Below are 14266 nucleotides of genomic sequence, written 5' to 3' on the forward strand. Positions count from 1 at the left end.
TGGACCACGATTGGCTTAGTCGGGCAAGGTGCATCTATTCGCGTCGCGAAGTTAGTCAGTGAATATACATAATTTGATAGTAAGAAACAACACCATTTAAACTGACACCAGGAAGACCAGAGATTCGGAACCCGAGGAAGCCTAGACTTGCATTATTTAGGGCTTTTAGCTTTGCAGGGAAGACGAGGCAGAAGGGAAAATAATGTGGTTCAGGGACTGTGGGGTAGACTAAGTTGCGAGTATTAGGTTCCAGAACGTTGCTATTGCGAGTTCGAATCCAACTGGTTCGGATCATATTGTGAGGTCAATAGTAGTAAACGTCTAAACGGTGATGGCTTTCTGTCTGTCCTGATATCCAGCTGACACCCGCCATGATGTCACATATATTGATCCAAACGGCGATAACCAGTAACCCACACGTAAACAAGGAAATAAATAGGATTTATGAATATTTTACGGAAGCTTCCGACAACTTCACATCCTGCCCAGATCACAAGTACAGTATTTCCATGCAGCGGAGCTCGTGAAACGTGATAATTAACGCTGTAATAACATGCTAATACGGAGCTAATGGGTGTGGGGTGTTGAGAAAATTTAGTTTTGTTGGTGTTCATGATCTCACCTGTATTTACTAGAACTTACAAAATGGCATCATTTCCTTAGGAACTTAGTTCTAAAATCAATACTGTCATTGAGGTGTGGAGCCAGTGTATTAGTGTCAGATACAGAAATAGAATAAGACTGAAAGACAACATGATTTATTACAACTATTTACATACTCATTAGTATTTACAATGTGTGTTTGACTGCAGAGCATACGAGGGGTGTCCCAAACGTGGTCAGCCTCACCTGGACACTTATGAAAATACAACTGTTTTTATGTTTTATTTTACTACATATTATCTGACAAGCTCAAGCAAATTGTTTCTGCCATGTTCCAGCATCACGCATTCATGCAAGTGTCAGCTCTCGGTATATTCTAAACAGTGCCAATTTGAATGTCTAGACAAGATGTTTTTGAAAGGTTAAAATGGGGGTGTCCTCGTCTAAATATAAATCAAACAATCCAAATCTTTGAATGGTGATTATGACGTGAAGTCATCAAAGCTATACTGAACATATTTTATATCATAATATCTGAGCGGATGCCATCGTCCATGAGGTACAAAAATGACAGATGTTTTTTTTACTTTTTGCAATGTTTAAAGAAATATTCATCCCAAATGTGTTGCGGTGACAAATATCTCGTTAACCACATTAAACACATATGTAAAATTCTGGATATGCCTTTGCTAACGATTCCTTCAAAATAAAATGGAAACTTTCCTAACTCTGGACATCGAGAATATAGTGAAGTCGACCACGTCACCCTACATTTCATCGAAATCCAGCCATACACAAGTAATCTAAAACCGAGGTAACCGTTATGATACATGAAATCGAAAATGCCGGCTTACCACCAACCTGAGTGCGTGAGTATTGTTTTACGGCGCTTGACACCAGAAATGGGCATCGCACATAGTACCCACTTCAGGAATCATTGAGGATGCTAGGTAGGTCTGTACTTTGGAAAACAGCAGACACTGAACACCTTTCAGACATGTCCCATCTTGGACCATGCAGCTAATTTGTCGACAGCAGCAGGGGCAGGTTAAACACGGTTACTTTATACTACTCAAACACGGTAAATGACCAGCCCGATTCTATCACAGCGGTTTTACTGCAGTATTATGAAGGGTTCTTCATACCATTAACTTATTTCAGTGGTATATGTCATATTAAGGTACAGAGACTTGGAACTGAACGAACTTCTGGCGTTGACTTTGCAAGAAATATTTCATGCCCACTACTAGCATTGCATGGAACTTTCCTCCAATGTGACGAACGTCTGTTGCAATACTACGTTATGAATCTGAAAATAAGAAAATGTTCTTTGTATAATTTTGTGAATAACACTAATGAACATATTTATCAAACGAAGACGAATCAATTTGCAACGATCACCTGAAGCGTGTGGTAATGGAATATCAGTTTCTGTGGTGGAAAACACTTTAGTGGGACTTGCATGCCTTGATACCGTAAAGGGTCTGTCAAACGTACTTACCTATTCGAACACATGATTTGTCATTTCTGTTCAATAACATATCATCCGGACATTCACAACGGAAACCACGTGATTCTGACGTCATGACAGGAGTTGGGAGACACAGATGGGAACAACCGCCATTGTTGTTTCCGCAAATATCGATATCTGGAAAGATTAATTGCGTTGTGAGCCTTACGTATGCGATTTAGCCACTAAAGTATTCCATTGATTTAAATCATGGCGTGTCTGCGTAGATATTAAAATAGATGGTATGAAAACCTAGGGTGACGGTTGGTTGGTTGTTTATCGCCGCACTCAGCAACATCCCAGTCACATGGCGGCGGTCTGAAAATACCACATAACGTAGTGATCAACAGCATGAGCATCGATCTACGCAACTGGGATACCATGACGTGCGTGAACAAAGTCAGCGAGCCTGATCAGGCGATCCCGTTAATCGCCTCATATGACAAGCACGCTTTGTTGAACATCAAGTATAACCAGGATCCGGGCCCGATTGATGGAGGATTCAAACGTTCATCAGTTTTGTGAAACACACAAGAAGGACGCCGATAAAATTATGAATATTATCATGGGATGATCAGCGGATCAGTGGTTCCAGGCGTGTGCAAGGCCCGAGACTTTGCACAGTCAACTGCCGTCCTGAAGACAACTGGGCATTCCGTGCCCCAATATTTATAAAATACCAATTATTTGAATTTGATTTGAAGAATTTGGAGCTTCATCAACCGTTCATTTCCAAATTATACTTCACTTGATACCTTTGATACGCTTAATACCAGTATATCATCTATGTGCAGCACTAGATGATGCGTTGTATAAATCACTGATTACCTGGTTTCTGGCGCGAGGAGTGGAATATTTTGACGTCCATTGGTGAGGTGTTAACGCGATATGACGTGATATTCTGTCCAGTGTGTTTATTTGCCCTCTTCAGTGCCCGGTTAATCCAGTCCGTCCAATACACCCAGTCCTGCAGTGACAATCGTTACAATACAAATACACAACGTCCTCAAACATTTTACCAAGTATTATCCGTAGAACTGTATATATTTCATATAGTAAGTATATAAATTTAGCAACAATAGTAGTTTCCGAAATGTATCCATAACTCATCTTTCGCGCCCCTACATGTATCTTTAACAGAGCAGCACATTTCTCTTGCACATGAGAGTGATTTGATTGGATGGTTAATACATTTAAATAGTTCCATATCGCCCCAAGACAAAATTACATTGTGCAAAAATGGCACCAGGGTATTTACAATGCACTGGCAAGGTACCAACACAGGGATCATCAATAATTTCTTTTTTACTATGCTTACTATTAGAATACTACGCCACCACCACCACCAAACAACGTTTGACTTCCATTTGTTCTATTTTGATTCGCTCGTGTTATCACCATTTGAACTGGCACTCGTAAAAAGGTACTCATGGTATAGTACACTCGTATTAGGGATCCTGACTTGAGGGATGACAGCATGTTTCTTACGATTACGAAAATCGTTTTGTCGCTTTTAATGAATTTTCTGCATTTCTTCACGTTTTTATCGAGCGATTTATCTATTGTTCTATCAAGTAGAATATAATAAATGTTTGGTCCACAAAATTAACATAATTGTCAGTCGACTCTGAATGAGACTAAACCCTGCACATCAATGAGCGAACTATATCACGATTCTATAGTTGGAAAAGTAAAAAGACTTCAAGTTGGCTTGTGATGTTTTAATTCAGGATAAAAATGTCATTTGTTGAATGTTACAGCTATGGATGTGCACTCACCCCGTACAGTGAAACCGAAAACAGGTGTTCTCTGGGAACGCCGATGTTGTGAAGGAGGATGCGCCGGTTGCTACCGTCGATGTCGCTGCTGGACAACATCTCAAGCCCGGCGTCAGTCCAGTACAGCCGTTCCGTATCGTAATCTACCAGAATCAGACAGGAACATGAACTGAGGCAGAACTGACTAAACTAAATTTTATGCCGTGTTACACTGTTTACTTAAATGAAACTGAGTTTAGTTTTACGTCGCTTTTTAGCAACATTCCAGCAATATCACCGCGAGGAACACCGGAAATGAGCTTTACACATTGTACCCATGTAGGGAATCGAACCCGGGTCTACGGCGTGACGAGAAACGCTGTAACCACTAGGCTGTACCACCGTCCCAGAAACTAGAAACTGTTACTCGATGGTGATGTATTTGATACGAGTGTCTTAGATGTGTTTTAAGCCTCAAGGTTGAAGTATTTCGGCAACAGTGTCGGGACTTCTAACATTTTGATAATCATTATAATTGTTTCGTCAAAATGTCAGCAGTATAATGTCTGCAACCTAACACTTTACAGCAAATGGTCACTGAAGCACTATAACTCAAATTGTAAAGTGCACTTTTTTGTGATTTTTTTTTTAAAAAAAACATAATTTTAACTTGCCAAACGCCAGACCTTCACTGAACACACACGTTACTTAAGGCACTGCATCATTTAATAATGAACGGCTATTGAATCTTCTTTACTTGCCACCAGTTTCGAAATTCTGTTCAGAGCGGACAGCCTTTGCGCTTAGACATTTCTGATAAACAAAGAACACGTGCCCAATTGTTTTCACCTTTGATTTTTTTATGTGTTAAAAGAAAAAAAGGGATTGACTTACCGAGCGTTATACCGTTAGGCCATTTAATAGCATCGTTGATGAGGACTTTCCTGTTCGTGCCATCCATACCGCACCGCTCTATGGTAGCCGACAACGCCCAGTTAGTCCAGAACACCCAGCTGGTTAAACACAGGAAACACACATACAGCATGCGCCCATCTGTTTGTGTGATGGTGATAGTGACACTGGGTTTAACGACGAGTTCAAGTGAATATGGTTTATGTCGCCTTTAACAGTTTTCGAAATTATCGTCGATCCTTAATTAGGTCCGAAGCAAACTGAACATCACTCGGAAACCGTTTTTGCTTTCTGCAAGCCCTTATGACCTTGTTTGTTGCGAATTATTAGTTTGTAGAAAAACTATAGGGTCTACACATTCTGATTAGGACCAACAAGTAATCATGGCTCGAGTCTTTAAGGGATGCAGCTTTTCAGGGTTAAGGGCAAACACTGACCTTTAGCAATAGTCCACAATAATTACATTGGAAAATACCAGAAATAATCCGTACACAAATCTGGAATCGAGAGAAAACTATTACTACCCTAGTCCGTTCCCTCAAGATTGTTGGCCTCAGCAGCAACATGCATTTCATAGTGACTCAGGCGAGTGGCTCAGGACAAAAGTGAGAGAGTGAGTGATGTTTTATGCCGTTTTAGCGATGTTCCAGCGAGATATATATTTGCAAGAACTCCTACCTCTTTCAGAGAGCCTCTGCATCATTTGTGTTGCCAAGTTTAATAGGTTTGATAATTTAAAAGACGAAAGTGAGCTGCCCAACTTCCAAGCGTAGGTACCTGATTGGCAATGCGGCCAGCCAGTGTAGGTAATAAATGCATCCAGGGTATAGTAGAGACTTATCGGAACGCATACCCTGGAGATATCGATGGTCTTCACACGTTGTACCCAACGTTGTACCGTACAGCAGTATTATAATGGCTATAGCTCTCTGTGATGGTCGATATAACCGGAGATGACTGAGATGATATGTATGGACTGAAATGTCTAATAAAAGCGACCAAGTCTTTGAAGGGCATTTAGAAGTGAAGTGCATAAGGATGAAGATTTTATGGATATCAACTTTTTTATATGAGAACACAACGTTTCGGAGTTAATGCTTACTCCTTCATCAGGTGAGGATGAAGATTTTATGGATATCAACTTCTTTATATGAGAACACAACGTTTCGGAGTTAATGCTTACTCCTTCGCCAACTCCGAAACGTTGTGTTCTCATATAAAGAAGTTGATATCCATAAAATCTTCATCCTTAAAAGCGACCAAGTCGACTACGAGAGAGACGTGCCTTGCCAGTGCAAGTGAGAACGGAACAGGCAGAGACCAATACGTCACTGCATCTCGCAATAATTAACAGGCGGCCGTTTCCGTGGCACATAGACAACCTGTGACGCAGTGGGAGTTAACCGAAATAATCAAACGTCGGTGGTCCAGGTGAAATCTGCTTCAAGATTACGGCATTTATATAGCGAAGGGTACGTGCGATTTCATGGTAGCAGTGAGTGACTTGGGATTTTTGACCGCTTTTAGTATTAAATTCCAACAATACCACGATGGAGGACACCAGAAATGGGCTTCAAACATTGTACCTGTGTGGAGGAAAGATTCGGCTTTCCACCTTAACCATTAAGCTATCCCAGTGAGCCGTTTATCATTGAGGAAACGAGTTTAATTTTACGCCGCACTCAGCAATATTCCAGCCATATGGCGGCAGTCTGTAAATAATCGAGTTTGTACCTGACAATCCAGTGATCAACAAAATGAGCATCGATCTATGCGATTGAGAACCAATGACATGTGTCAACCAAGTCAGTGAGCCTGACAAGCTGATCTCGTTATTCGCTGTACCACCAAATCGTGCTAGCCCGCTGAGGTACCATGGCGCAGTTTAATTTGGGTAGTATTCTCGGACATCAACCTGACTTACCCCTTGCTTGGATACACTGTGATGGCTCTGGGTTTCCCAAGCTCCCTGTCCACAATGGTTTTAGTGGTCATTCGGCGAAGTGACCTGACCCGAACTGCCTCGCTATCTGGTAAGGCGTCAACCCAATACAGGTTCTTATGAACCCAGTCGTAGGCTAGTCCGTAGACGGTGGAGGCGTCTTCATCCACGACAACACGGGGATTTGTCATCTTAAGGCCATCCACTGTTGCCCTTGAAATGGAATTGGATTTGGAAATCAACTTTTTTAATAATCCTTATCATCAAGATGTTATATAATTATACATAGGCGCGTATTGTCCTACCTTTTGACAACATTTATTTTATAATTACATACATGCTACTACGACACAGATGGACTCACACATTCTAAGGTGAGGTGAGGTGAGGTGAGGTGAGGCGAGGTGTGGTGAAATAGGGCTTAACAGCGCACTTAAGGCTATCTCGCTCATATGGCGACGCGCATGCATGTCTATACGTGACTACTTGTGCTTGCCCAGATTTCAGTTGGTGTTACAGTGCTAGATACCATGCCGCAGTTTAGTATGAATATCCCACTTAGACACATTATGCTTAATTCGAGCTGACCAGTCGTTAATGCCCAGCTCCCGGCAGGGACCAGCAAGTACCATATTTTAACGTCACTTGGTAAGATGAGACCGGGGATCGAACCTGCGACCTTCAAGTCGCCGGGTCGACGCTCTTATTACTACACCGCGTAGGCGGTCCTATATATCGTGAGGGATGCTGGAATGCCCATGATACATAAATACGTCTTGGCCGAGGGATGATAACGTGTACAGTGTTTGACGACATAGAGGACAATCCTTGCTGTCCCAAAACACGCACCCACGAACGCACACACGTGCACACGTGCACACGCGCACACGCATGCTAACACCTCTCTGGATCAACTCGTGTAAGGCATCTTTTACACACATGGTCCCCATAAACAGTTTAGTGAACTGAAGACATTTAAGCAGGACCTGTCATAAATTACAGTCGTTACATGGCGGCTGAGTTACTGACAAGCTCAGCAGACTAAACAAACAAAAGCCTCTCACATGCTAATAATCTGTCGGGCCACATCTGACCAATAGATGACCGCATTGTGCACGTCAAAGTCCAAGGCGATTGGTCTGTGAACGACGAAACGGTTGGCCACTCTCATTAATGTTGAGTCGTACGTTGTCAGGTTGAATCGCCGGAAGCGGACATGATCAATAAGTATAAGAAATGCATCTCTGCCTGAAACACATAATCTAGTCGATACCTAAAGCGAAAACAAGGCGATGTTCAGGAAATTGTAAGGGGTGATCGGGTAGCCTAGTGGGTGAAGCGTTCGCTCGTCACGCCGAAAAAATGTGTTCGATTTCCCACATGGGATACATTGTGTGAAGTACATTTCAGGTGTTCCCCGCCATGATATTGCTGGAATATTGCTAAAAGCGGCGTAAAACTAAAACACACTCACTCGTGAAATTGTAGACATCTGTGATACAAGAATTAGGTAACCATCATTCCTCGATATGTATAAGAAATGAATCTTTGCCTGAAACAGATAATCTAGTCGACATCAAAGCAAAACCAAAGCGACCTTCATGACATCAGTGAATCAAGATTAAAGTACCAGTCAGCAATGGCACAAATTCGTGAAGGTCGAGGATGGACGTCGTCTTCATACTCATCATAAAAGGGTGACTAATGGGGTACGGTGGTTATGCTCGCTGACGTCATCGTATCCCAATTGCACAAATCGATGCTCATGTTGTTGCCGACTGGATTGTCTGGTCCTTACTCGATTATTTACAGACCGCTGCCACACTGCTGGAATGTTGCTGAGTGCGGCATAAAACAATAAACAAACCATCGAACAAGATACCAAATTGATGTTGTTGTTTTTTTTATCTCAGCATTCCTAATTTCAGTCATTAGTCTTTGACCTCCATGCACATATCATCTGCCTTGTTGTATTTCAAGTTGATGGACTGTAATGGACTATGGAGTGCACTTTTAATTATATAAATACGTATGTTCTTGAGGCGTTTTACGATAACTGTGTCTTCTTGATAAACTGATATGTTATCCTGGATATTGATAAAAAAATAAGTTAATAAGATCAACATTGCACGAGATGGTTACACTCACTCAGCACACACGTTCCATTTTCCAGATCGAAACCGACACGGCATGCGCACTGGAAACTTCCGTTGGTATTGGTACATATATGATTGCACGCGTGCGGTTGCTCCTCGCACTCGTTGACGTCATGGCACGTGCCGTTGACGAGGCGGTAGCCTTGCAGACACTGGGGCCAGGATGGATCTATAAAAGCACTTGATAATATATCCTGTTACTCAGAACAATGAAAAGAAACTGCATGCGCATGTTTCATTAAAACTTAGACACCTGGTGTTATATAGAGTTACTTTAAGTTCACCTTCGCACAACAGATTTACGATCAGCCTTGACCATGTGCATTACTGAGTTTCCTTTCAAATGGTAGACATATGTTTGCGAAAAAGAAAATAACCACCTGTAGCGCCGCAAGACTTCCCGTCTGTTTGCAGATACAGACCGTCTGGGCATGCGCACCGGAAGTTTTGTTCGCTTCCGGGTGGTGTTGGGAGGCAAATTTGACAGCCGTTGCTGAAGGCGTCAGTGCATCGATATCTAGCTGTGGATACAAGATATAATGTGTATCACATAGGTAAAATAATATCCCATGTAAGGTCTTTAACTAGACATATATATGGATCCGTTGAATCGGATTTACCGTCAGCATCAAGTATCAAAGTTATCGTACATACTTGTGTTAAATACAGGATATCGTCTGCGAAAATTGCGAATAATTTACTGATATATGTAAAAAGTATATATAAAAAAACGATAATACAGGATTGTTCATTCATTCCATTCTCATGGGAGTGCTGCATTTAAACAAGAATCAGTTGCATAAGTGCTTGTCTCGTGTGTTGAACAGTACTGTTCGAGTCTACAGTTGCTGACATCTATTCTAGAAGGTCGATATCGTTTCATTTAACGAGCTATGGAAAACACAATCGTGCTGGGAACCACAGCTCATATGTATCTGTGTTTTTAAAAGATGACTTGGTTGAACGCTCAGTGACCATGGGGAACATCTTTTCGTGTCTGTGACGTCATCAACTAAACCAACTTTATTTTACAGATGCATTCATGGAAATGGTAGTTGGCGCTCGGGTAGCCTAGTGATAAAGCATTTGATTGTCACGCTGAAGATCTGTCGAACAATGTGGTAAACCCATTTCTGGTGTCTTCTGCCATGATGCTGCTGGAATATTGCTAAAAGCGCCATACATCCGTTACTCAAACACTCACGATATGAGAACTCACCGTACGGTTGTCTGTCAGGGTGGATGATGGCCACCCCCGAGGGTTGGGTCCCATTACTCACACCAGGTCCACGCTCCATCCACACCAGATCAAAATCTTGGATTTTAGGCTCTTTCCACTCGGTCCAGTATATTGAATTCTGACAATTAAACATTTCAAAGTACTCACAAGCATTCACTTTGAGCATATTTTAGGGAAAGCCATCTCCACGTCAGTTATTTAGCATGTTCTTTAATACCAATACTCCAGCTGTATATGACGTCAATCTGTAAAATATCAGGACTGGATCAGGTAATTCAGTGACTGGCATCATGAACATCGGTCCACTTAACTGGTATAGGCTATACAGTAATGAGGCTGGCGAGGCCGACTACCCGAATAGATGAGAACGGGCTACTAATACGAATTCCATCCGGATTTTACCAATTCTTTCAACATGCTAGGGCGTAATGATAATTATATCTGACATAAATGGAGGGGCACTGCAAATAAAAGGAATGATGTATTACATGAAAAACCTGATGTTCAGCTAAGTACTAAGTTACTGTTTAGATACACTTCATGCGGAGATTGGTTTTCTTACATATGGTCGCTTAACAAATTGGTGCAACGAATGAAATTATATTTGGTCGTTGAAAGCTGTTGTCTCGAACGTGGACAGAAAAAAATATAGCTTGGTTATAATCATTCAGACAAAAATTAAAGCTTTATTTAAATACGCACAACGAAACTGTTGTTTACTTTAAATATTCGTAAATATGAAATGACATTATCGAATAAAGACTGTGTTTCATTCCACGAAATGACAGTGTTGAAGAAATAAGTTAAAGCTCTATATTAATTTACCCCAATTGCGTCCAATGAAAATATCATGAGCCTGTCCTTCGACTTCCACAAGATGGTGCAGTCCTTGCCGTTCAGGTCGCAGCTGACCAACTTCGTTGCCCAGCCATCCACCCAGTACAAGCGGTCACTGACATAATCTGTCGAGTGAGAACAGTTCGTAGAAGATGATAAACAGCACTTGCCCAATGAGAGATTGTTTCATAACCACAAGGACATACGACAGTCTATAACTGCAGATGAAAAAATATCTTTGACCCGTGTATCGATTGCATGTTATAGAACATATCTACTGACACGACTTAAGTGGATACTAGCATTCCTACGACTGACAAGAGGCATAGTCGAACAATTCGTTGTGCACATTCGATTCTCTTAATGGTGGCAGAATTGGACGGTCCTGGATTGAGTCTATTTATGATTCTCAGCGCAAAATCCTGGCACTCTCACGTGCTGTCCTATTAAGGAAGCACTGATCAGGGTGGCGATCCACACAGCACCCTCACTTGCTGTAAGTAGCCACGTGTCTCAGTCATTTCCTTTTTAGAGTTTTTTCAGCTCACTCGTGTCATACCATACAGATCGGTCTGGCAGTGTGCAAAATCTTTACTATGGAACTAGCAACAACGACTTGGGCATGGGCACCAGACCGGAAGTACGCTGGGCCCCGTTTCGCATGGCGCAAGTTGACACGCACCAACTGCGCCGAGAACCACCTTCGTACCAGATGTAGCGCTTCGCGAGTCTTACCGGCATTATACAATCCTTTAATGGATTGTTTGGTTGCATTCATTACACACACGTATTTACATTCGTGCGACATTGCAGCTGCTCACTGCGAATGGCACAAAGTTATATCTCTTGGTAGTTTCGGAACTGCTTACCTATAGCGACATCATTGGGCGTGTCCAGACCACGGTGTATGAGAACCTCCCTGCTGCTCCCGTCCATTCCGGAACGGGCTATCTGAGGACGCTGACCCCAGGCAGCCCAGTACAGCCAACTGGGCAATGCAAGTCACAGATATTAAGATGAGAAGATCTGGATTTCAGGAAATAGCTTTTTTGATTATGAAAAGTTTTGTTATAATCGCGAAACTATTAACCATCCTTTCCTGTTTCACATAAGATAGGTAAACACATTACTTCGCACTTAATAGGTTTGTTTGTCAAAAGTGACGTCATACCACATTTACATGAATCTTACCCATGTCGTGGATCAACTGCAAGACCCCGGATGTACTCAAGGTCAGTGTCAACAAGGGTTTTCTGAACCATAGTGTCCAGGGACGCTACGTGAAGGGAGTGTGCACTGAGGTCTGACCAGTACAGGTTGCTGTGCACCCAGTCTAACGCGATGCCCTGGGGGTCACGGATGCCCTTCCAGAACAGTTTCCGTTTGTTCTTCAGGGTGTCCCCTTTAAGCTGTGCCCTGAATGAGACAAATGTCTGTCAATACCATGTCTTCTGTATAACGCGAAAATATGTTTGCATTTTCGTATTCTTTAACGACTGCTATATGACATCGGTTTGTGTGGAACATATAAACCAATGAATGACATCATGAGCATAAATCTACACAATCGGAATGCGATGACATGCATCAACCGTGCCTTAGTCTGACCACCTGATCCCGCGAGTCGCCTATTACCACAAGCTTGGTTTGCTGAAGACTTATTCTAACGGGCAATTCTAATTCTGCAAAATATATTTTAATCATATTTTTCGTCGCAAATGTGACATTTAAATTTGATTAAACATGGTCACACCCAATGTGATATTTCCAGCTATAAAGCCACACGGCATCATACAAGTATGTCGTTTGTCACGCCCAACAGATGAAAAAAACTACATGTACCTGTATATTCCAGTCTCTCGGTAATCCGTCCAGTAGATTGTGTGGTTTTTGAAACTGTAGTCGATAGCGGTCGGCCTGGACTGGGAACTCTCATCTGCGAGAGGAATGGACGTCACTTTGCCGTTCACTAGGTTGACTTTCTTCAGATTCTTCCTGTCAACCACGAGGAGAATGGCAGTCACAGGCTCTGCCAAACATAAACGTCATGGGGTTAAATGTGACGATGTGGCGACGGGGTAGCTTGGTGGATATAGGGTTCAGGTCCCATAGTGATATTCCAGAAACATCATGACCGTGGACACGAGAATGGGCTTCACACATTGTACCCATATGGAGAATCGAACCCGTGTCTTCGGCGCGACGAGCGAACAGTTTAACAACCGGGCTACCCCCGCCACTCCTCGTGTCATATGACATGTGACACCCCGTGCCACGTGGAACAGATGGATCTGAAACCTGTGTTACGGATCGACGACAAAGATCAATTATGTGGGTCTGGTAGTGGCAGAATGCTATTCCTTTCCTATTGTTATCAAAATTTATAAGCTGCATATTATAAGCTGTCCACTGGTAATGAGACGGACTTTGGTTGATATACCCTCGATGTTTCTTTATGTTCCCTGAGCCTGAAGGGATCATGAACAAACATCGAGGGTATAACAAGCCACAGGCACCGAATGACCAGTCAACAGCGTGTTTATCTTACCGAACACAACGAGGCTAATTTTGAATTGCTTGAAGCACGGGTACAGTTTTTTAAGCCATCGCTAGATTTTGCAGACGAAAGGAAAGCAGATTTAGAGTTATCTCCCTTTCATCGATTCGGATTCGCCAAAACATCGATAATGTCCGTACCTCGTGCGTGATTCAATGTTATTCGAGATAAAGAATAACTACCAAGACGTACCAAATTGGTTCTTCATTCCTAGCGGGGTACATAGAAATGTTACTCCCTTGTAAGCTGGGTACATTGAAAATAATAGAAGAGCGCTCTGCCAATTAGAAAAAGACATTTATGTGTAAGGGAAGATAATTAGATATGTAGCTTTGATTGGTAGATTGGTGTAGTTCCTCTTACCGCGTGTCATGCAGCTTGTGTCGTTGATGAGAGCGTACCCATCAGGACAGGTACATTTATAACTTCCGGGTGTGTTGGTACAGTTGTGAGAGCATGGAGCCGTTTTACATTCGTCGTCATCAACACACGTGCCGTTCACAGAGCGGAAACCTAACGAACACTTGGCTGACCTTTGACCTACAACATAAAATTTTCTTCGCTTTATTTGTTGCTCGATGAGAGGGAGATCACAAAATACCACGATATTTTCTTTTCACATTACATCTTTCACATATAGATTGTTGTACATGCAATGGTTGAAGCGTTTCGCGAGCAGTGCTAGTTAGTCTATGGTTCCGACATCAGCTATACAGAGTTACGTCCTCATGGTGTGTTATGATCCTATGCTC

At 42.3% G+C, this 14266-nt stretch overlaps 1 protein-coding gene across 1 annotated transcript in view; it reads right to left on the reverse strand.

Moving 5' to 3' along the window:
- Positions 1 to 742: 742 nt before the first annotated feature.
- LOC137290292 (low-density lipoprotein receptor-related protein 4-like) overlaps positions 743 to 14266 on the reverse strand; it is a 43235-nt gene continuing 29711 nt past the window's right edge. Inside the window, exons 33-47 of the mRNA XM_067821098.1 lie at positions 13878 to 14054; positions 12800 to 12986; positions 12149 to 12373; positions 11827 to 11945; positions 10946 to 11082; positions 10100 to 10238; positions 9261 to 9401; positions 8873 to 9049; positions 7789 to 7972; positions 6707 to 6937; positions 4765 to 4883; positions 3892 to 4034; positions 2942 to 3080; positions 2105 to 2251; positions 743 to 1912 (exon numbers count right to left, since the gene is read on the reverse strand). Coding sequence (XP_067677199.1) covers positions 1905 to 1912; positions 2105 to 2251; positions 2942 to 3080; positions 3892 to 4034; positions 4765 to 4883; positions 6707 to 6937; positions 7789 to 7972; positions 8873 to 9049; positions 9261 to 9401; positions 10100 to 10238; positions 10946 to 11082; positions 11827 to 11945; positions 12149 to 12373; positions 12800 to 12986; positions 13878 to 14054 — 2273 coding nt within the window. The 3' untranslated portion in view covers positions 743 to 1904. The remainder of the gene's footprint in view (positions 1913 to 2104; positions 2252 to 2941; positions 3081 to 3891; positions 4035 to 4764; positions 4884 to 6706; positions 6938 to 7788; positions 7973 to 8872; positions 9050 to 9260; positions 9402 to 10099; positions 10239 to 10945; positions 11083 to 11826; positions 11946 to 12148; positions 12374 to 12799; positions 12987 to 13877; positions 14055 to 14266) is intronic.

This window comes from Haliotis asinina, chromosome 7 (genome assembly GCF_037392515.1).
Source record: "Haliotis asinina isolate JCU_RB_2024 chromosome 7, JCU_Hal_asi_v2, whole genome shotgun sequence".
Classification (NCBI taxonomy): domain Eukaryota; kingdom Metazoa; phylum Mollusca; class Gastropoda; order Lepetellida; family Haliotidae; genus Haliotis; species Haliotis asinina.